General features: G+C 39.2%; 1 protein-coding gene and 1 non-coding gene across 3 annotated transcripts in view; both read right to left on the bottom strand.

Moving 5' to 3' along the window:
* The window catches only part of CBX5 (chromobox 5), a 29,994-nt gene extending 6,815 nt beyond the window's left edge, over positions 1-23,179 (bottom strand). Inside the window, exons 1-2 of one of the 2 annotated variants that reach the window (XM_008140790.3) lie at positions 22,983-23,179; positions 4,415-4,593 (exon numbers count right to left, since the gene is read on the bottom strand). In XM_008140790.3, coding sequence (XP_008139012.1) covers positions 4,415-4,551 — 137 coding nt within the window. In that variant the 5' untranslated portion in view covers positions 4,552-4,593; positions 22,983-23,179. Of the gene's footprint in view, positions 1-4,414; positions 4,594-6,717; positions 6,727-22,982 lie in introns of those variants that run through there. The other variant, XM_008140793.3, reaches the window with a different exon arrangement.
* On the bottom strand, positions 5,095-5,230 carry LOC114231320 (small Cajal body-specific RNA 11). The gene has a single exon (XR_003617273.2). It is a non-coding gene; the product is annotated as a small Cajal body-specific RNA 11 (non-coding RNA).
* Positions 23,180-23,297: the final 118 nt, after the last annotated feature.

Below are 23,297 nucleotides of genomic sequence, written 5' to 3'. Positions count from 1 at the left end.
ATCTATCTAAGAAAAATGAAAAAATTATATATCCACAAAAAAAAATTATACACAATTATTTATAACAGCATTTTAATTGCCAAAAGTTAAAGACAATTCAAATGTCTATGAAATGGTGAATGGATAAAAAAAATCTGGTATATCTATACAATGGACTTCTATCCAACAGCAAAAGGAACACAATACTAATTAATACACGCTACAACATGGAAGAACAAAACATCAAAAACATCATCTAAGTGAAAGAAACCAGATGCAAAAGACTATATATTGTCTGATTCCATTTGTATGAAATGTCTAGGACAACTTGAGAGACATTTGAAAGAAAGCAGATCAGTGGTTCCCTGATGCTGGCGTCTGGGTCTTGGGATTAACTAGATATGGGCTCAAGGAAATTTGGAGAGGTTATGAAAATTTTCTAAAATTGGAGTGTGGGGATGGTTACACAACTCTATAAATTTGCTAAATAAAAAATTCATGAATCATACATTTTCAATGAATGACTTTTATAGACTGTAAATGATACCTCAATAAAGGTGTTAAAAACTCAAATATGAGCTCTATAAGTAGCAAAATAATGTGATTTCACACATACAATCATCTATGCAAATTGTGAGAGGACAATCTAATAAATCACAAACCCCCCCCCCCCGTTTAAATGTTACTTATATCTTGAAGAAATGTCAACAAAATTATTGAAGGATTGGAAATCGTTATTCAGAAAAAAGGCAGTTTCAATCATTAGAATATAGACAAACCATAAGAAGACTCAGAAGTAGGAATTGGAGTGCATTAATTCAATGGTCTGGATTCAAGTCTACTGTTACTAGTCAGTCAAAAATACATTATTATATCCCTAGCTGGTTTGGCTCAGTGGACAGAGCGTCAGCCTGCGAACTGAAAGGTCCCGGGTTCGATTCCGGTCAAGGGCACATGCCTGGGTTGTGGGCTTGATCCCCAGTGGGGGACTTGCAGGAGGCAGCCGATCCATGATTTTCTCTCATCATGGATATTTCTATCTCTCTCTCCCTCTTCCTTACTCTCTGAAATCAATAAAAAATATATATATTATTATATTAATAAGCAAAATAAACAAACCCAAACTAAATAATTGGGTCTAATTAAACTTGGAGCAAGGGAGTCCTATTGGGTTATATAGAAAGGACTAGTTTATATTAAGATATATCTGTAAATATATCAGAGAAGCAGTTCCTACAATACCTTCATTGACTTGGGAACATTTTTATTTTATGTACTATCCATTTTAGATATTCTATTGTTTTTAAAATAAGGTAATTTTAGGTAGGAATGGTTTGAACACATGACATAACTTGACTCAGGTAAGAAGCAGAATGATGAAAAAATCTGAGATATTTCTCTAGACTTAAAACAACTTTTTGCAGTGATGTGGCTCAGTAGTTGAGTGTCGACCTATGAACCAAGAGGTCATGTTTAAATTCTTGGTCAGGGCACATGCCTAGATTGTGGGCTTGATCCCCAGTGTGGGGTGTGTAGGAGGTAGCCAATCAATGATTCTTTCTCATCATTGATCTTTCTATCGCTCTCTCCTCCCTTCTCTCTGAAATAAATTTTAAAAATATATTTTAAAAAAGACATTTGCAACAACTTTAACATAACACAGAAATATCTGTGGCTGCTATTAATGACAAAGTCATGAGTATTTCTAATTAAAAAAACAAGACAAAATTTACTTTTAAATCATTTAAGCTAAAACTAGAAAAGGCACTCATTCATAGCCCCTTCCCATCCAAAAAAGATTCTGTACACAATAGCCTTCCCCATATCCATACACCATATCGTGTACTATCCCAGAAGAAAACTAAGGTAGCAAAATCAAGAGGCATGCCAACACTTGATGTAGGGGTAGGAGAGTCTATTCACGGCATGAAAGGCCAGTCCTATAATGATTATCCCTCTTCCTACCATATTGATAATGCTGTTTCTACATCAACCAAGGAAGACTCTGACCACTGCCTCGCAAGCAGTAGGCATTTAGTTGTAGACAATGCTAAAGGGGCAAAATTCCAGTCTTTAATAAAATCCTGGGCATTTCTGACAAAGGACAAATGCTTAATCTGTCTAACCCAAGCCTTGTCTTTTCCTTTTCTATCTTTCTTTAGAAATATGAAGGGTATATTCTGATTGTTGTGTTACCTACCTTTATAGCGCTCTATGTGATAGAGATGCTAAGCATCCTATAATGCACAAACTATCCCACTTAAAACAGTGCTCAGGATAGGAAACTTTGATTCATGTAATAACCTTATGTTCCAAAGGCTCCTGATTCACAGCTTTGTCCAAAGGTGCGTGAAAACATTGAATCTTTTAGTATATTTAAGTCTTACACTTTAAAGCTGTGATGTTCAATATGGTAGCTACTAGTCACATGTGACTACTGACCACTTGAAACGTGACTAATCTGAACTATGTACTATAAAATGTAAAATATACATCAGCTTTTGAAGAATTCATATGAAAAAATAATGTAAAACATCTCAATTTTAAAATTATTATTGAAAGAGCATTTTGTTATATTGTATTAAATAAAATATATTGTTAAAATTAATTTCACTTTTCTTTTATGTGGCCACCAAAATATTTAAAATTACACATGTGGCTTGCATTATATTTCTACTGGATATTACCACCCTAGGGAGCCTAAACCATTTCCTATCAGTTCACTGGAGTTCTGAGAAATCTATTCTTTGTTATCAGGCATCCTGAGAAAAGAATTAACCAGCAATTGAGGCAAAATGCCTAATGATTACATAGCTTCACACATTTCACCTTTCAAGCTACTACTTCTATGCTTCAATGTATTTAGTTCTATTTATTCCAAAGAAAAGAATAAACCTACTTTAGTACTTCAGCATAAAACCAGTTACTGCCTAACAGGCATTCTGGCCATCACTTTAGTATCATCCTTAAAGCTGACTTAAAAAGAAGGTTTCTAACTGGGTATTTTTCTTTTTTAAAATATATTTTTATTGATTTCAGAGAGGAAGGGAAAGGGAGAGATAGAAACATCAATGTGAGAAGAACCATCAACAGGCTGCCTCTGCACGCCTCCCATTGGGGATTGAGCCTGCAACCTGGGCATGTGCCCCAAACCATGACCTTCTGGTTCATAGGTTGGCACTCAACCACTGAGCCACGCCAGCTGGGCATATGGGCATTTTTAAAAATTAGAATGATAGGTAAAGGAATAGATGGATAGGTTACATTAAAATGTTTATTGTATTTGCCCTGACTGGTTTGGCTCAGAGCGTCGGCCTGTGGACTGAAGAGTCCCAGGTTTTATTTTGGTCAGGGGCACATGCCCAGGTTGCGGCTCGATCCCCAGTGGGGGGTGTGCAGGAGGCAGCCGATCAATGATTCTATTTCATCATTGATGTTTCTATCTCTCTCTCCCTCTCACTTCCTCTCTGAAATAAAAATTTTTTTAAACTTTATAAAAAAATGTTAATTATAGAAATTAGATGTTATGTATCTGAGTGTTCACTCAATTTCTTTGAACTCACTGTACGTCTGAAATTTTCAAAAATAAATACTTGGGGGCGGGGGTGTGGTGAGGGGCCAACACATGGGCCTGTGACCTCATATTTAAGTATCATTGTGATAAGTGCTTTAACTCAGTTGGTTAGAGCATCATCCCAATATGCCAAGGTTATAGGTGTAATCCCCAGTTAGGGCACATACAAAAGTCAACCAATGAATGCATAAATAAGTAGAATAACAAATTGGTGCCCCCCCTTCTCTCTCTAAAATCAATTTTTTAAAAATCAAGTAACAGTAGAACTGGAAGGAACATTAAAAAAATAAAAAAGAAAGATAAGTGCTTCATCCTAGGACAGTTCTGAGATCCAGGGATCATTTTGGAAAGCTATGGGCTATAGGATCCATGACGATGACTATTTCTTTAACGTATGTATTTTAGCTTAGCTATATCCAAAAGAATAGTGTCAGCAACAGTTTCTACTTAGACTGAGCTTATGTGTCAGGCTCTGTATATCTACCCAACATCTCTATTACAAGTATTATTTCTTATCCCTATTTTATTGAGAAGGAAAAAAAAAATTAAGGAATTTAACCAAGGTCACCCAGCTCATAACATCGTAAGTGGTGGCATAAGAATTTGAACCCAGGCATCCTGGCTCCCAAGTCTACGTTCCTAACCAATTCACTATACTGCCTCTCAAAAGCATTATCATTAGAATACCAGCTCCAAAGAAGGGGAAGACTTTATTTAGTTTATTGCTGCGTCTTCTGACTCTTAGGAAAGGAGTGCAGGTGGGGTGGGGAAAGAAAAAGACAAAATGGTGGCTGTTCATGGGGAAATAAACCAAAGGTGTCTATCTCTGCAGACTCCTAAGGCCTAAGAGAAGGCACTTACTCAGAAAAGCCTTTCCACTTCAGTAGATATTCCACTTGCCCCTTAACCACACGCCTATCTAGCACCTTCTCCACGACGTATTCCTCCTCATCCTCTGAAGAAGAACTGTCAGCTGTTCGCTTGGTTTTCTTTCCCATGTCGCACGCTGTTCCACCTGAAGGACTAAGGCCACTAGGTTCCTGCAAATGGGAAGGACATAATGGTCAGAATCCATGTGAGGAGTTAAAACTTGTCTCTTCTTTTTTAAAATCCTCACCTGAGGATATGTTTATTGATTTTAGAGAGAGGGGAAAGGGGTGAGAGAGAGAAAGAAACATCAGCTACTTGCCAGGCCAGTGTGGCTCTGTTGTTGAGCATCGACCCATGAACCAGGAGGTCACGGTTCAATTCTCCATTAGGACACATGCCCGGGGTTGCAGGCTCGATCCCCAATAGGGGGCCTGCAGGAAGAGCTGATCAATGATTCTCTCATCATTGATGTTTCTATCTCACTCTTCTTCTCCCCTCCTCTCTCTGAAATCAATAAAAACATTTTAAAAAACCAAAACATCAACATTCAATTGTGTCCTATACCCTCCCCGGGAATCAAACCACAACCTAGATAATGTGCCCTGACAGGGAATCGAGCCTGAAATATTTTTGGTGCATAGGACAATGCTCCAAGCTACTGAGCCACCCAGCCAGGTTTCTCATCCTTTAAAAGCCAGCCCTATCCTCAGGGAGGCCCTCCTAAACAGAGAGAGAACTGCTGTGCGTTATGCTAGACTCCCATTACAACTGAGCACAGGGGAGCAGAGAAAGCTTAGGCCGGGACAAGTTTCTGTCTCTTCTTGATGAGATACAAAGGTTATAACACAACTGCCAGTTACCCTTCTCTCGGGCCTTGAAGCATTCTACATATCAATCCTAAGAATTCAATAAAAAATGGGTCCTATCCCCATTTTCCCAACCACAACTTTCTCTTCAACCTACAGGACCAAAAGTAGATGGTACAACTGTCTAACTCCTCTAATTTCAGATTCCAAAAGACAAGTAGTGTGGTATGTCTCTCCTGGCTACTTCTGTAATTGTTTACAAGCCAGAAACTAAAATAGAAATGTGGAAAACCTGCAGTTAAAAGAATCATGATAGCTAGAACCTTTCCCTCTATAGTAAATAAGGTTCTTTATAAAACTGAAAAAAGAAAAGCCACCAAAATGTAACTTTCTGCTCTGAGCATCTTGACTGGTCAGTCTCTTAGCAGCACAAAAAAGGGCCTGCGCAGGCATCTTTCACCACATTTTCAGTGACTCGGTACATTTCCCTTAAACAAATTGAGCTTGTCTCTTCAGGGCATCCATCAGCTCACAATAGCAAGACTGACATCTCAAACACACTACGCCTCCTTTTTCATTTGGGGATGGGAGGGAGGCAGGGAGGAGAAAAAATGTTTTAATCCTTAAAATCAAAATTAGTCTTTGGATTGCTCAGTAATTCTCAACGCTCCACTAATACAAATAGTTAAGGAGGTACCGCTCCTCTTGAGTTGGCTTCAGGCCAAAGAAAGAGGAGGAGGAAAGAGAAGTCTGGCCCCAGACTCACATCAACAAGAAGCCTCAAAACACAGAGGAACCATTCATTGGCCCAAGGAAAGCTGAAGGCAACACAAATGGAAATTGAGTTAAGCTCAGAAATATGCACAACCAGGGGGTACTCAGCAGAGAACCTAGTTTTTTTTAAATTCCCACGTTGTTACCATAATCATTTTTAAGAATACTTCTTTAACCATGTTAAATGGTGCCTACAGTCTGGATTATAAATTAGCAGGAATTGTTTTCTTAGCTGAACTCCATATTTATCTTTAAAGATTTTTTTTCAGCAATCTCTATAAAAATATTTCCATCTTGATCAGACCATTCCCAGAATTAGGGAAGGTCACTACTAATCTCTGAATTTTGTTCAGGCCAAGTAGCATAAAAAGTTGCATTTAATTTACTTCAAATAGCAAAACTTAAGGAATTATTCCAAGAGTAAACAGTTGGACACAGTATCTTCAGAACTTGCTAGCAATAGGTCTGCCCACCAAAAAAAAAACTGTCTGTACCCATTACTGTCCTGTAATAAAACTAAGTTTTCATTGAAATACTTTATTTGGGAGAGGAGGTGGACGGGAGAATGTAAGTATGGGGCTTCAAAATAATTTTTCAGCTTCAAGAAAAAAAAAAATCTGATTTGATTTATTTAAAATTAAAATAGCCTCCGACCTCACCAGAGACAGGAAATGTCATATTCCAGGGAGAGTACCCCACCCCACCCCCACTCACCTTGGAATTTCCGGGAGCTGAGCAGTTTAGTTCAGAGCGCTGGGGTTAAAACCAGCCCTGGGTTAGATGCATGCAGTTAAGCATTGTGGCCATGGCCTCCCCAGCCTCACGAGGAAAAACAAGGATTTACATATGTGTTCTTCAGTTTGAGGGAGAAAAGGGGAAAATCTCCCTTTATAAATTCATGCAGAAGGGGCTCCCCAAAGGGAGCAGATGAAAGGGGGTTCTCTCCTTTACCTACCGGATCGCCCCACTTCTTTCTTTCCCTCTGGGCTAACAGGAGGGCCTCCCCTCCCAGATCTGGGGCTTGGCGGGCTGGCAGCTCCCCCGCCCCCACCCAGCTGCCTGGGCGCCACTGCGCAGCTGTCCCAGTCCGTTGCCATGGCAACTGGCAGCAGTACTAGACTAAGAGGGGGAGAGGCAAACTGAAAAGTTAAAAGCCTTAACTTTCCTTTTCAGTGAAGACTGGGCGAAGAAATTGGAAGGTACCTACCTTGGCCTCAAGAGCTCAAGGGAACTGGTTCTTGGGTTTTAAATCCAAAACTTGTGCTTATTCCTAAAACCACTGGGAATTAATCAATAGCATTTTAAGATCATCTAACAGGATTATAGCTCAACTGGAAGGGGGAAGGGAAAGGCTAGGTTCCTCTACAACAGAATCAGTGCAAACCACCCATCCCCGAATCCAGCCCACCAGAAGCACTTTACACAGGGCCTCTTCTACCATCTGTCACTGAACAGTTAATTAAAATTGCTTGGGGAGGGGGGGGGGGGGGGGGTAGATAACACAAAAATTGGAAGGAGAGTATTTGGGATACTATATAACTGTCCTTTGATAGATTACTAGATACAGAAACAGAACCCAGAGCCTTGAAGCACTACCGAAGAACTTTTCAACTGAAATTATAGATAGAAAAAATACTTAATCCTTAAGTACTTTTAAAAAAGCGTAGGGGAGAGCAGTCCAACTCCAGTCATTACTGTTAAAACCGCTTCTCATTCGTTGTTCTTGTAATGTTATATAGCAAATTTTAAAATAATTACTGCCCATCCAAAATATATGTAACTAAAAATTACACAGATATCAATAATCCCTATACTTGAGAAAAGGACTGAGACAAAGTAAAAAATACTTAGAAACCTGCAGTCCCATAAATTTGCATTTCTCCTGGTCCTAAAGAACATTTTAGAGAGCTCCAAAACCCTGCTCTGCTTTATAGATACTTGTCTTTAGAGCCAGAAGTGGCTGCCGAAGGACAGTAATAAAGAAGGGACAATAAAAAAAAAAAAAGTCAACCTGAGGAAAAAGCAGAGAATGGTGATTATTTTGGTTATCAAACAGAAGAAACTATAGGCTATGACAGCAAAGCAGACAAGTTTTCAACTACAGATTTTCTCAACTTTGAATGAACCCATCATGATATCTGAGTAAAAGTTGCCTTTTTTAACTTTTCCTAACTTTTTTAACTTCGCAGCTAAGGGATGACAAGAAAAATATTCCAAGATGTTCTAAATTAAAATTACGGCAACCAGAGTTAGAGAAAGAGAACATTATAGCTGTGGACCAAGTCTGAGAAAAAACTTCTCACATTTCCTATGTATCCGTTGGAATTTAGTGTTAATTTCCAGGTGGCTATTTCTGTGATTATCCAAAAGGGAAAAGCCAGGTGCAACAGAATCCCAGGAACCTTCGCATCTTACTTACACACGAAGTTTCCAATCTACTGCCCACAGCTAATCACAAGAGGAGACATTTCTTCCTTAAGGACTCTACTGTGCCCAGCCCAGATCCAGTCCTGTTTCACCTTCTCCCATCCCCTTTGTCTATAGCTCACGTAAACCCTTTCAGAACAATTACATCTTTCTCCTCCCTGATATATAAAAACGCTTGCAAAACTCCAGGACAACAGACATGTTGTCTCTCCTACCTAGCCATGCTGCTGGTGGTTTAGACTCCATGCCAAGACCGGTCTTTTTTTTTTTTTTTTTTGCTAGCAATGGCCTGATAAACCCCTTAAAAAAAAAGACTTGCTTTAGTGGAAACTAAAATTTTTTTGTTTAACTGGTATATGAAAATAAATGCCAAGGAATTAGATCAGTGTTCTGATTCTGTGATTAACTTGCCAAGTGTGATCTTGAGTAAATAAATTTTCAATCTAATCCCAGAATCACTAAAATGGGCCAAATAAATCCCCACCGCCTACCTCCTAGGGAAAGAGTGAGTTTATGTTGAAACCAAAGAGCTGTTCAGTCCCCTAAAGAGAAGCTTTTGTAAAAATATTATAGGGCCGAATACAACAGCAGCAGGAAATATGACCTTCCAAATTCCTAAGCCATTAAACCATATCACATATGCAGTAACTCCTGCAGTTCAACATGTTAGACAGCAAGAAAGGAGGAACAGTGTCCCTGCTAATTAGGCAATGGTAAACTAATAAACCTTCCGAGAATAGGCAGGTATGTTCTCTCTCAAGGATAAAATACTTATTCTTATGCTTTAAAACTCAGAAAAGCATAGGAGATGGCAGAATGAAAAGACTAATAGTAATTTTGTGAAGGGATAAAGGACAGGAAAGAAGATTAACACTTTAGCAACACTATCCTTTGGGCGGGGGGGGGGGGAGTGAATTCAAGGAGGAAAGGGGCAAAAATATTCTGTAGTCCACCCTTCTCCCTAAAATAGCAAGGAATAGAGCCAGATCAATTTCCTCCTTCCCACTCTTAAGACCTGCCTAAAGGGCACACGGCTGAAGTCCCTTATTCTTTGGGAAATGGGTTTTGTAACAGCTGACAAATCAAATTGGGCCTGATGCCAGGAGTCAGAGTCCAACCATAATATTCTGTAAAGAATGGCATGCAATTGTCTTGTAAATCTCCTGGACAGTCACAGATCAGAAGCTGGCAAGGATGACGACATAGTTCTGATGGAATGTGTCTTATCTTAACCTTGAAGTTACAGATCTGCTCAGGAGCAGCAGTAAGAAATGAGAAATGCACCCAGACATCGGAGGGGACATAATTCTCTTTTTAGACAGTGCGACCCAGTGTATTAGGGTCAAATGAAACACAAAGCCAGACAGACAATTTAAGGGCTAGAGCCTGGACCAGATAAAGCATCAGGACTGGTGGTGCAAGCTGAGCTTGGGAGGAGGGAGCGATCCAGTATGAGAAATGAGACATGGCTGGCAGGATGATGGAGTGATTATGGTAGAACCCCAATACTATGCAGGAGGAAGAGGATAAGCCTCTGAATGCAACCTTATCCTTGTGGAAATCTCCATGGGAAGGGGTGAGTAGCTTCTCAAATTTCTAGTCTTCCAGGCATAACAGTTCTCACCCCTTTCTTGAATATATGCAGGAACTCTCTGTTAAAGATATCAACATCCACAGATAGACTCCGGCAACTTAACTGCACTTAAGGATACAAGAAAAGAGCAGGCCCCACCAACCCCTTATATCAATGATACAAGGCAAATTCACCTTACAAGCCTCTCGGTGTCAGGGAAAAAGACACCTAAACCAGGGATCTAGTGAGAGTCAGCCTTGGAAAAACATCAAAGAGCACTAAAGTCAGGCACAGTCAGAATCCACATTCCACGTTGATAACAGAGGACATCTTTAACAGATAAATCTTCCAGGGGAAAAAAGGGGGTCACGTGGGGTGGGGAGTGAGGAGGTGAGGCAAAAAGAGAGGAACAAAAAAACCCCACACATTACAAGGATAAAAGAAAAAATGTGTTAAAACTGCCAACCCCCAGAAATTAAAGAGGAAAGCTAGGGAAATCCGGAACAGATGATGGTTAACATTTGCATTAACCAATCAATCCTGAAACCACAGAACCACCCACATTGGGTCTGATATGGGTCTGCTCTGTATAGTTCAGGCTCTCCTCTAGTCCCTCTTCAACACTACCTGTTTTGGCGGCTTTTCTTAGAGCTTGGTGTAGCAAATTTTATTTTCAACACTACTTACAATCAAAGGAACTGTATACACACACACACACACACACACACACACATATAGTATGTATGTATGTATATATCACAATCCTAAAGCTTTCTCTAGGCTTTTTGTGTATTATTTAAAAAGTTATGAAAAATAACTGGTGCCCTAGCCAGTTTGGCTCAGTGGATACAGCATCGGCCTGCGGACTGAAGTGTCCCAGGTTTGATTCCGGTCAAGGGCACATGCCTGGCTTGTGGGCTCAATCCCCAGTAGCAGGTATGCAGGAGGCAGCTGATCAATGATTCTCTCTTATTGATATTTCTCTCTCTCTCTCCCCCTCTCCCTTCCTCTCTGAAATCAATGAAAAAATATTTTTTTTAAAAAAAATTAGAAGAAAAAAAGAAAAAGCACTGATAAGTTGCCTCACTGAACTACTCACTTAACTATTTGAAGGTGGTAGTCAGATCAAATGTTAAAATGCATAATCATTGAGCGCTCTCTCTTCATTTTAGAGTTCAATATAAATTCTCTAAGTCTAACAAGAAGGCAAAATCCTCCAGGAAAAAAAAGCCATTATAAAGAGTAGGGTAGGTTGAGGGCATATGCAAAGCTCCCTACCATATGTATTAATTAAATATGCCACTGATGGGTGACTCTACTAGGCCCAGCCTTAAGAAATTGCCATTTCTCCGCTAAGGCCCTTGGGGAAGGCTAGTGGCTTAGGAAAAGATTATATTGTCAGCTACAACACTGTCTTCAAAGCGTCCTCTATCCAGCCTTATTGTGACAAAACAGATGAAAAGAAACCAAATTTATAAAAGTATTTTAATCAGGTTATGTTCTTTGCTATTTAGGATCTATAAGTACAAGTGGTTTTAGGTTTGTAACGCATACTGCATAAAACTAAAATACCCTCTATAAAGATGTTTCCTTCCACTAGATTTATGATTTCCAAAGTATCAGCCATGTGGCATTTTGACAAAAACACAGCGTAGAGATGCACATTACAGCTGTCCCGGCGATCTCAGGTTTTGTTAAATGGGCTGATAACTACCATTCCACCTCCACCAAAAGCCCATGAGTTCCCAATTCAAAAGGAGTTAAAAGCTTTTTAAGAGACTGGATTAGAAAAGAGTTGAGAAAAGATTAACTGTCGTCATTAACACCCCTATCATTAACAAGTCACATATAGACAACACAAACTTTATTAATAGAGAGTGTAGGAGGAAATGTTCTCCCTTTGGCTAGCACAGGTCCAGTTTGCGATCCTTTAAAATCAGGCCAAGGCACTGCTTCAACAAGTCACAGAATGATTCTGAGGCCAAGCGTTCTGCTTGTTGATTATCCAAGCATCGTGTTCCACTGAACAAGGGAATAAAGGGCCTTTTTCTTTTAGATTAAAACATATACAAGCCGAAATCGGTTTGGCTCAGTGGATAGAGCGTCGGCCTGCAGACTCAAGGGTCCCAGGTTCGATTCCGGTCAAGGGCATGTACCTTGGTTGCGGGCACATCCCCAGTGGGGGGTGTGCAGGAGGCAGCTGATCGATGTTTCTCTCTCATCGATGTTTCTAGCTCTCTATCCCTTTCCCTTCCTCTCTGTAAAAAATCAATAAAATATATTTTTTTAAAAAACAAAAACATATACATCAAAAATGGAAATAAAGGCTGCCTTATAAATTCTATTTGGCTGCACTGTCCTCCAAAATCTGAGCATCATTAAATAAATATAAAATTTCCCTAACCGGTTTGGCTCAGTGGATAGAGCGTCGGCCTTCGGACTGAAGGGTCCCAGGTTCTATTCCGGTCAAGGGCATGTACCTTGGTTGCGGGCACATCCCCAGTAGGGGGTGTGCAGGAGGCAGCTGATCAATGTTTCCCTCTCATTGATGTTTCTAACTCTCTATCCCTCTCCCTTCCTCTCTGTAAAAAATCAATAAAATATACTTTAAATATATATATATATAAATGAATATGTACTACAGCAATGTCAAAACTGTTTGAGTTGTAAGTCTGGTTCACTGGTATATTTAGCAGTAGCACACAAATTCTTGATATCTCATTACCAGATCACATTCCCACAAAATAAAAATTTTATATGGGATTTGTTTCTTTCCTTTATTAAAATCTACTGAATTTCTTCTCTCGAGTGTCAGTCTTTGTTAAATTCAGTTAGGGTGCACTTAAACCATCACAAAGCAAGAGGTTAGATACAAGATTTATGAGAAGGTAGAATTCAGCAGCACTCTGGGCAAATGTCTTCCAGATGGTACTTTCCAACAACTCTATCCTTGGAATGTACTGAACTCATCTCACAGCACTATGGCCTCAGGTGGGTGTTAAATCTCACACCTACCCTCTCTTAATTAAATGTGATGATGCATGAACTAGATCCTGTTATCTTTCGTAAAGAACCTGGAGATTTCATTATAAACAAATCTTAAGAAAAATGAGTAATAGCCATGTTTGAGTACACTGCCATGAATCTTATAGCAGAACATGTTCACAAAATATGGAAGGGTTAAAAGAGAACTAAAGAGTCCACCCCCAAATAAAAATTATGGTCATAAAGCATTTTTCAAACAGCCATAAAACTAAGGCTTGGTGCTTACCTCGCTCGTTTGTATAGATATTAGAATTCAGCAGCTTAAGGGTAAAAAGACCCTTTTGGGTCATTTTAAACAAATCCTCATTTTAAGGAATAGTTTCTACTATGCCAGACAATTTACATTCTCTCATAATGTAAGTTTAGTGAAGACATTCAAGAGATATAAAAATTAATTTGTATAACCATAACTAAAATTTCTAAAATACCTCTATTTTAACTGCTGAGATGGTATGAGAATTTAAATCAATATGCTAAAATCTGATTAATACATGCTAACAAAAAAGGGAGATTTTATATAATTGGAATAAGAAAGATATGTCAGACTATAAAATTTCAGGGAGTAAAAGAGAGCACTCACTCAACATATGGCATAATTTTGTGCTTTGCCATTACCTTGGTATATTTGCAACATAAAATATATTGAAGTCATAGCCTACAATTTAGATAAATAAAATCAGTATTGAACTTTTCCCCATCCCATACAATAGAATCCTTGGCAGCTCCTTGGCCATCTATTATGATCTTGACCAATTTCTCTCTGTGGCAATTTAAAAGCTGTAAAAAAATACATAATGGGTGATGACAGGAGAAACAAACCCACACCAGAAATTATTGAACCTTGTAGGTCTTTGCAAGTATCTATATTGACATTTAAGTATGAGTTACTATGCCACAATATCATAAAAGTGTGCTCTACACTTCAGATATATTGATAGTTAAATGCAAAGGCAGGCCACCATCAGATAAACGACTACAGGGATGGCCAATCTCAGACCACCCAGCTCGTCCACTGAGCATTCTGATGTGTTACTTAAGACAAATAAGATGTTCCTAACTCTTTTTGTCCAGCTTCCAACTACAATCCTGATTCAAATCCTAAAGGGATGATTAATATAATAATTCTGATCCTTGCTCTATTATTGTTTGCTTGGTTAAGGGATATTTATTGAGGGCTTATTAAGGGTCTAGCCCAGTCTTCAAGTCAATGGCTGAGGATTCTAATAGTTTACCCTTGGTTAAGTCAGTGGTTAGCCCTGTCTTCAAAGGCTGTTATTGAAAAACTACTAAAGGGGTAACTTGTTAACAATGGTAAGATTAACCCTGGCTGTTGTGGCTCACTTGGTTGAAAGTCATCCTGTGCACCAAAAAGTCGCCGCCTGCTTGACTCCAGGTCAGTCTGTATGTATCTTTCTCTCTCCCTTTCCTTTCCTTTCTCTCTAAAATCAATAAAAAACATATATTTTTTTAAATATCAGGACTAGGAATAAGATGTGGGTCCTATTCCAATTAAATCATTGAAAGGTTGAACTGGACAGTTCACTTAACCTTAAGGGTATTAGTTATTTGCCCTACTTACCTCATAGATCTGCTTTGTGAGAAAAATAAAACTAGAAAACACTTTAAAAATGTAAAGAAAAAAATAAAAGTAAAGCAAAAGAATTTAAATGTCTGATAACAGATGAAGTTAAAAATAACAAATGCTTTGGTAAGTGTTCCCTCCTCTTACATTTTCCTGAAGACGTTGTGTAGAATTGATATTTCTTCCGTGTCTCTTAAAATTCACCAGTAAAGCCATCTGGACCTGCACTTTCTCTGTGGGAATGTGTTTAACTACAAATTCTATTTCCTTTACAGATATAGGGCTAGTGAAATTCTGTATTCTGCAGTAAGCTTTAGTAGTTTGTCTTTCAAGGAGGTGATTCATTTCATCTCAGACACTGAATGTACTGACATAGTTGTTCATAATATTCCCTTACTGTTTTAATGTCTGAAGGATCAGTAATGATATTGTCTTCTCTTATTCCTAATACTAGTAATTTGTACCTTTTTTTTTCCTGATCAGACTTGGTCTATTAACTTTATTGACCTTCTCAAAATACCCACTTTCTCTACTGTTTTTGTTTTATACTTCAACTCCTTACTATTTCAATTTGCTCTTCTTTTTCTAGGTTCTTAAGACGGAAAAATAGGTCACTAACTTTAGACCTTTTTGCTTTTTTTTTTAATCCTCACCTAAGGATATTTTCCCATTGATTTTTAGAGAGTGGAAGAGAGAGGGAAAGACAGAGAGAAACATCAATGTGAGAGAAACACATCGATTGGTTGCCTCCTGCCCTGCACCCTGAGAAGGGCCCGAGTCAGGAAGGAGCCTACAACAGAGGTACTTGACCTTGACTGGAATCGAACCCAAAACCCTTCAGTCCACCGGCTGAGGCTCTATCCACTGACCAAACTGGCTAGGGTGACCTTTTTGCTTTAATTGAAACACTTAATACTATAAATTTCTAAGCACTGTCTTAGTTACATCTCACAAATTTTGATGTTATCATTTTTTATTCAGTTCAAAATATTTTCTAATTTTCTCTGTAATCTCTTCTTTGACCCATGGGTTACTTAGAAGTGTGTAATTGCAGATATACATATTTCAGTTTTAGTTTTTTCTTTCATACTAGAGGTCCGGTGCACGGATTCATGCACTGGTGGGGTCCCTCGGCCTGGCCTGTGGGGATCGGGCAGAAACCTTCTCTCTGACATCCCCTGAGGGGTCCCAGATTGCGAGAGGGTGCAGGCCAGGCTGAGGGACCCCACTGGTGCACAATCAGGATTGTGGAGGGACCGCAGGAGAACTCCAGGGCATGTCCGGCCCATCTCACCCAGTCCCGATCGGCGGGACCCCAGCAGCAAGCTAACCTATCAGTCAGAGCATCTGCCCCCTGGTTGTCAGTGCGCGCCATAGCAACTGGTCGAACAGTCAGACACTTAGCTTATTTATTAGGCTTTTATTATATAGGATATTTTGAAGCTTTATTATTAGTTGTACAAAATTTAGGATTGTTGTGTCCTCTTGATGAATTGATCCTTTTATTATCTAACCTAGTGTTAGCTATTTCCCTTACTTACCTCATGCTGTTATGGAAAAAGAACAAGAAAACACTTTGGAAAATATACAGGAAACAGAAGGTAAAATGTTTGATGATAGAGGAAGTTAAAAATAACTTTAATGAATTTTCTGAACTATCTGTAAGTTTTATCTATGCTTGTCTCCAACAATTCATATAAATGAGGTTTGCTTATGTTTTATCAGATCCTTTGATATAATTTATTGCTGTAAAGTACTGAACAAATTAGCAGTATATTACACTCCACAACTCCATCTGAGGTGAGTCTTACTGATTTACTCCATGCGCCCTGATGAGGAACAAGGCACATGAAGTTCAAGTATTTGCCTCAGAAACCAAACTTAAGATCGAGTTCCCAACCTGTTGGTTGACCTCTTTAGCACAGGGCATTTTATTCCAACATAATTAAATTATGCCTGCTGGCTCAGATACAAATTTGCTTTATTCTAAGAAATGTAGATTATAATCAGAAAAATACTTGAATTTGGTTCCTCCTCTCCATGAAGAAATAGATGAATGTGTTATAAAACTTGATCTTGAAATAGTCCTTTCGGCAAATAATTCCATGATTTCCAGTGTCCTTCCTAGCAATGAAGCACAATGCAACAGGAACTGAGTGAGTTTGAAGAATCAGACTACATTTGAAAAATTCTAAAACTAGGCCCATGACCTAGTTTTAGGTAGAAAAATCTGTCAGTGTTTAATTTTGACAAACTACTCTTACTAGAAAGGAAATCCAGACTACGAAGTCCACAGCCCAGCTAGTCCATTATTCTCTTTTTAGAAAATCACACACAATTAATAAGTACAGGTTTGTTATCCTGTGTTAATAATACCCCAGGGAGTTGATAACCAGCCAACAACTCAATCTTCTGTCTCTCAAATCCTAGGCAAGACCACACCACAAAACTACATTGACCCAAAATACTGGATGAGTTTTTTATTTAAAATTATTGACTTCAAAAACAAACTCCTAGACATTTTAGGAGTCACTTCATGGAAGTGTTAGACCTAGAAGGTTAGTAGCTATCACCTACCCAAATTCTTCCATATAAGATAAAGAAACTAAGGACAAAAGAGGACAAATAGCTCACCCAAGGTTACTATATCAATACTTAATGGCAGAAATAAGAACCCAGGTTTCGGAGCCTTTTTTCCCCATTTGCCTCTCTCTTTTGCTTTATAGTAACCTTTTTTTTCTTGAATTAGGTAAAACTTATTTGGATAGGAGTTAGAGACCCAGAGTGTACTGATCTGAATGACTCCAAAAAAAGATATCCATGTCCTAATCCCTAGAACCTGTGAATATTACCTTATATGTGATTAAAAGATGGGAAAGGAGAATTTCTCTTGGATTACACAGGTGGGCCTTACACGCAGTCACATGTATCCGTATAAAAGAGGCAGAAGAAAATGTTAAGACAGAGCAAAGAGAGATGAGACCAGAGGATGAGGCTGAAAATCACCAGAAGCTGAAAAAGGAAAGGGACTCTCCCCTAGAGCCTCCAGAGGGGGCTCAACACCTTAAGTACAGATTTCTGGCCTCCAGAATAAGTTCCTGTTATTTGAAGCCACCAAATGTGTGGTAATTTGTTAGAGCAACTACAGAAACTAACACACAGGGAGACAAAAAACAAAAAAAAAAAAGAAGAAGAAGAAGAAGAAGAAGAAGAAGAAGAAGAAGAAGAAGAAGAAGAAGAAGAAGAAGAAGAAGAAGAAGAAGAAGGAGGAGAAACTAAATGAAACGAACACAGGGAAAATTAAAAAAAATTTAAAATCATAAACTGAATATATATAAAACCAATTACTGATACAAAAGTGTGCTTCAAGTGACCCAAAGATTGCCTAAAACCTCTAATCCCTCATTTCAAAGGGTAAATTGAGGCAATCACAGGGTGCAATTTACCCCAAAATATTGGCAGAATCTGAGTAGACAAAACCAGAAAGGTTTAATATTTACATAGCTGCTAAGAGAAACAGTGTGTTTCCCCTCAACATGCGAGCTGGTAGAGCTCCTGGACAGACTAAACATAGGCAACAGTTGTCCCTGCGGGTGTTCTGCCAACAGAAGTGTAAAGTTGTCATCAGAAATGAATATGTGGCTTCAAGTGGCTTGCAGAAATCCAACAAATCTGCATCTTGGACTCGGCACAAGCCAACTCTTCTCAGGATGACCTGGACTCCTTCCAATTAGTACAAGGATCAGCTAAAGCCATCCTCTATAAGGAGCAAAGGAAAATCAAAGTTTACATCAGGAGAAAAAGATAATAAATAGCCCAGAGTCCAAGTTCATGAACAACAATATGTAAATAGCAGCCATAGTGACAGAGTCAGTTACAAGTGATATTTCACACTATAATTTATTACTTTTTAAAATCACAGCTTTAGGTCTAATTTCAGATAAGGTGAATGGAAATAAAAATAGAGCAAGTAAAAGAACAAAAAAGGAAAGCAATGCCTTACCAGGAGTTATGAAATGGGCTATTCCAATAAGATAAATAAATCATGCTATGTGTTTCAATAAAATACTGTACCTCAATAAAGGCAAAGAGTACTTGTCTTCCTCAGAAGTCTTTGTATCCTGGACACCTTTCTCTCTTTTCTAGAGCTACTATCAGGGCTCTGTAAACCACCAGAACTTTGCTGCACATATAAAAATCCAATCAGAGGTTATGTAATTTCTTTCCCCTCAACCATCATTCTGCTCACCTATTGATGGGTTTCCAGTAAAGATGTGTTATTTTCCCTTTTAGGTTTGGCTGCAATAGTATGCCTCTAAGGACTGAGCACAGTGCTTGAAATTTAATTTTTGTAACATAGGCTCAACTTTTGTCTTGTTAACAACTAAGCCAGGTACTCCAAAGGCAAGAAAAAAAGCTCTGGCCGGGTAGCTTAAATTGGTTAGAGCAGTGGTTCACCTTTTTATGGCCATGCCCCACCTAAGCATCTCTAAAATCCTGAGCCCCCCCACTCCATGACATATAATTCTTACTATTCAAAAAGTGAGCTCCTATTCACGTGGAGGAAGCCTAAAAGGTCATTAACTTGGTCTAAACAAGCTTCCAAAGAACATGGCATCCATGAAAGAGAAACATAAAAGAACGAAAGGACAGTGAAGTACTGAGGAAGAAATCACTAAGAAATTGTTTTAAAAAATAATATTATGAAGTGATATGAAAAAATAGCAAATAAAGTTTCAAAACATAACAGAAATGCATAAATAGGTCACAATATATATTTACATACTGTATATGAGGCTTCTAGAACCATAAGAAATGCACAAATTTCACTGTTAATAACTCATTCTCGAACTGCCCCCCTTAAAAATCAAATTGCCCCCCTGTGGGGCATGTGCCCCACACTGGGAACCACTGGGTTAGAGCATCCTCCCCATACGCCAATGTTTTAGGGTTTGATCTCCGGTCAGGGCATATACAAGCATCAACTGATAAATGCATAATAAATAAGTGAAAAAAACAACTAGATTTTCTTCTCTCCCCCTTCCTCTCTCTCTAAAATAAATAAATTTTGAAGGCAAGGGGAAAAAAAAAAAGGCCTAAAGTTAGAATTTTCAATGTGATGCTCTCAGAACGTCAATGAAAAATTACCCACTGCCCTAGACGGTTTGGCTCAGTGGATAGAGCGTCGGCCTGCGGACTGAAGGGTCCCGGGTTTGATTCTGGTCAAGGGCACATGCCCAGGTTGCCGGCTTGATCCCCGTGGGCGGCATGCAGGAAGCAGCTGATCAAATGATTTTTCTCTCATAATTGATGTTTCTATCTCTCTCTCCCTCTCCCTCTCTTAAATCAATAAAAATAATTTTTTTTAAAAATTACCCACTAAAATTTCCCCACCAGAGAAATGTTCATCAGACATAGTAACAATGGCATTGTAAGAGAATTCTCAACAAAACAAGCAATTTTTACTTGCACACCGAAGTAAACCAAAAATTCCTATTTGAATCCTGAAATCTTTCAAATTAAAATAGATAAAAAACATCAAATAAGGGCTCACTGATTATTTTGTTACTAAATCTAAGTAACTCGGGTTAGAGATGGAAGGAATTCACTCAGAGAGTAATTTAAGGTGGCATAATTTGGTTACCTATTCTATAGATCAGTTGTTTTAACTATAGGTCAGTCCACAGCTGTGAAATCAATTCAGTAGAAAATGACCTATGTTTTTAAGAAAATGAAATAGTGTACTGTAGATGCAAAAAATATCAGAGTGTTTGCTCATGTATTTGTACAGTGAAACTTGTTTCATTGTGTGCACAGGGTCAGAATAAAATGTGTTTCTTATTGAGGATCAAGGTAAAAAAAGTTTGAGATTGACCCAAAAGAATCCCAGGTCAGAGGCTTAACTCACGTGAAATGCAAGAAGCATCTAAAGCAAGTCTACCTTCTTAGAAAACATATTTGCCATTATTTTTGGAAGGCAAACATAAGATGCAATCAATGATAAAAAAAAAATTTCATGAAATTTTCCTTTTATCCAGTGGAACAATGATCACTCTAGATCTGAAGAGATAATCACTAGGACTTAGTGATCCATTTACCAAAGACCACTTCCTAAATACTTCACCCATCTTCTCCCTCAATTTCTAATTGGTAAAAGATTTTGACAAGAAAATCAACTCTAGCATCTGCCATTTTATTTTTTAATCGCCTGAGGATATGTTTTTATTGATTTTAAAGAGAGGGAAACATCGATGTGAGAGAGAAACATCGATCCTTTGCCTCCCATACACAACTGGACCAGGGATCAAACCTGCAACCTGTGTATGTGCCCTGACCTGGAATCGTGCGAGGGAGGGAGGATGCTCAACCAACTGAGCCCGGCAGGGCTAGCATTTGTCATTTTAGATCAATAGTTTTCAACTGGTGGAGACTTTGCTCCATACCCCCCAAGACATCTGGCAACGTCTGGAGACATTTTGATGGACACAAAAGGGGGTGAGGTGAGATGCATTCCTCCTACCAGAAATGTCAACAGTACTGAGGTTGAGAAACCCTCTCTAGACCAAGACTGTTATCTTTTCAAACCTAAAGAAATCACGGCAAGATATTTAGTTTTTACAAACTAAGCAGCTGTATTATTAGCATACCTACAAATAGTTCATAACCAAGTATGAAATAGGTTTGTCCTTTTGCAAGTGCCAGAAAACATGAAAATCCCTCCTCTGTTCACTATAAGCTCAACTAAAATCATCTTTTATGTTAGAAAGGTCTCTAATCATAAGGGTACTTCATAGGTAGCTGAACTTGTTACAGTATTTAAACATTTTTCCCTTGACCCTAAATAAATCAGTGACTAGAGAAGTATATATTCTGATATAGCCAAAATGTAATGAAAATTTCTATACTTTGCTAAAAATCTTAGAATAAGCAAAATGGGCATTACCAACAGGAGATGGTCTACAAGTAAACACTTTGAAGGAAATATAATCAAAAGACAATAATCCAGGTAATGAGTGAGTCCTCCTCTGCCTCCAACACCTAAATATCACCCTCTTCAAGCATCTTCCAAATTCAGACAATCTCGGAGAAGCAGCAAAAAGAGAGGATTAGAAACTCTTTAATGGTGTAAAGAAAGAGACAAATGTGGTGGGAAAAGTTCCTCAAAGAAAAGGCTCTAAAAAGGCACTGGGAAAGATGAGTATTTCTTGTAAAGCACTTAGCATGATGCCTAGCAGATACTAAGTACTCAGAAAGTTAATTTTTTATTTATATATTTTAGACCGAGAATCGCCTTAGTTCCTAAGGGGAAAACAGCACTCTTTCGCGGTGTAAAGGAGAAAGGTGGTGAGAAGTACGTGATTATCAATGGAAACACAAAAAAGTTGACTTTTTAGCTTAATTTTAATCACAAATTCTTATAATCCCTGCAAAGATTTAAACATTAGAGATCCAACTTGCCTCGATCCCACTGTATTATGAAGCTTTCCAAAATTTTCTCTATGTTTTTACAAATATTGAGTTGCCCGTGGAAATATGCATCATGTAGATTTTTTTCGGATGCCTTTCCACAATACATAGAGATTTATCCCATTCATTCTAAAACTTCAAGGCAGTCTTCCTAATGGAGCTAGTTCTCAAAGTCAAAAGACCTCCCTTGCTCCCCCCAAAACCTATGGTGGATGGTGGGAAGTACAGTGGGAGAAAATGGCAAACTCAAGGTATCCAGGAGCAAACGTAGTTTCCCTACCAGGGAGGTTTATAGTATGGAGGCCTAAAGGCTTCGTTAGAGAAGTCATTGTGGACAAAATATCCACCCCCGACGCGCCATCACAGGCATCGAGTACCCTTCCTCACCACCCCAAATCTAAGACCTCTGTCTTTTGGAGCGCTGATTGGACGACTCGCCGAGCGCTCTCCATAGGATATTTTACTGGCTCCAGATGTGGTCCATCCATTTAAGCGCCCGACTCCCTCATTCCCCATTGGAGTCAAACCGCTGCCTCTGGGAAGAGCCCAACCTACCGCGCGCTTAGTGCTCATTGGCCCAGTAAAATGCTGCTCAAGAGGAGAAAACCCGCCTCCCACATTCCGATGGCCTAAGGACCGATCAGTCTGCAGCGACAGACAGACTCAATTGGTCTATACACATGCCAGTCAAATTCTTCGTGGGCAAAGCTCCACAGAACCTGCCGGGGGTAAAACATCCGCCCCTGTCCTTCCATTGGTTGGCCGGATCCACCGCTCCCCCTTCACTAGCCCCCACCCCACGATCCATTCATTTCACACAATAACGGGCTCAATTGGAATCGGATGGAGACTTCCCATCGGTAGGCAAGACTGTCCGCCACTTACCCGGGATCGAGACCGATCTCTCACGCTAATGTCTTCTCTGTTCCTCTGTGATGAGAGCCGGACCACAAGCCACCGCTGCCGCCGTCTTCTGCGCAACGCCAACCGCCCGCCAAAACGGATCCTTCCCTGCGCCTGCGCTACCAATCCTGGGACCAGACCTTTTCTCCGCCCATTACGCCTGCGCAAAACGAGGCACAACTCCCGCCATTACGCAGGCGCTGTAGGTTCGCCACCATCTCCCGCCCGCCATTTCACGTGTTTCTTGAGCCAGGCGGAACTTCTTAATGCGCCTGCGTGAACTCGCCATTTTACTAC

Source organism: Eptesicus fuscus, chromosome 7 (assembly GCF_027574615.1).
Source record: "Eptesicus fuscus isolate TK198812 chromosome 7, DD_ASM_mEF_20220401, whole genome shotgun sequence".
In the NCBI taxonomy this organism is placed as follows: domain Eukaryota; kingdom Metazoa; phylum Chordata; class Mammalia; order Chiroptera; family Vespertilionidae; genus Eptesicus; species Eptesicus fuscus.
Note: the sequence above shows the minus strand (reverse complement) of the source record. Positions and strands in the feature narration are given on the sequence as shown.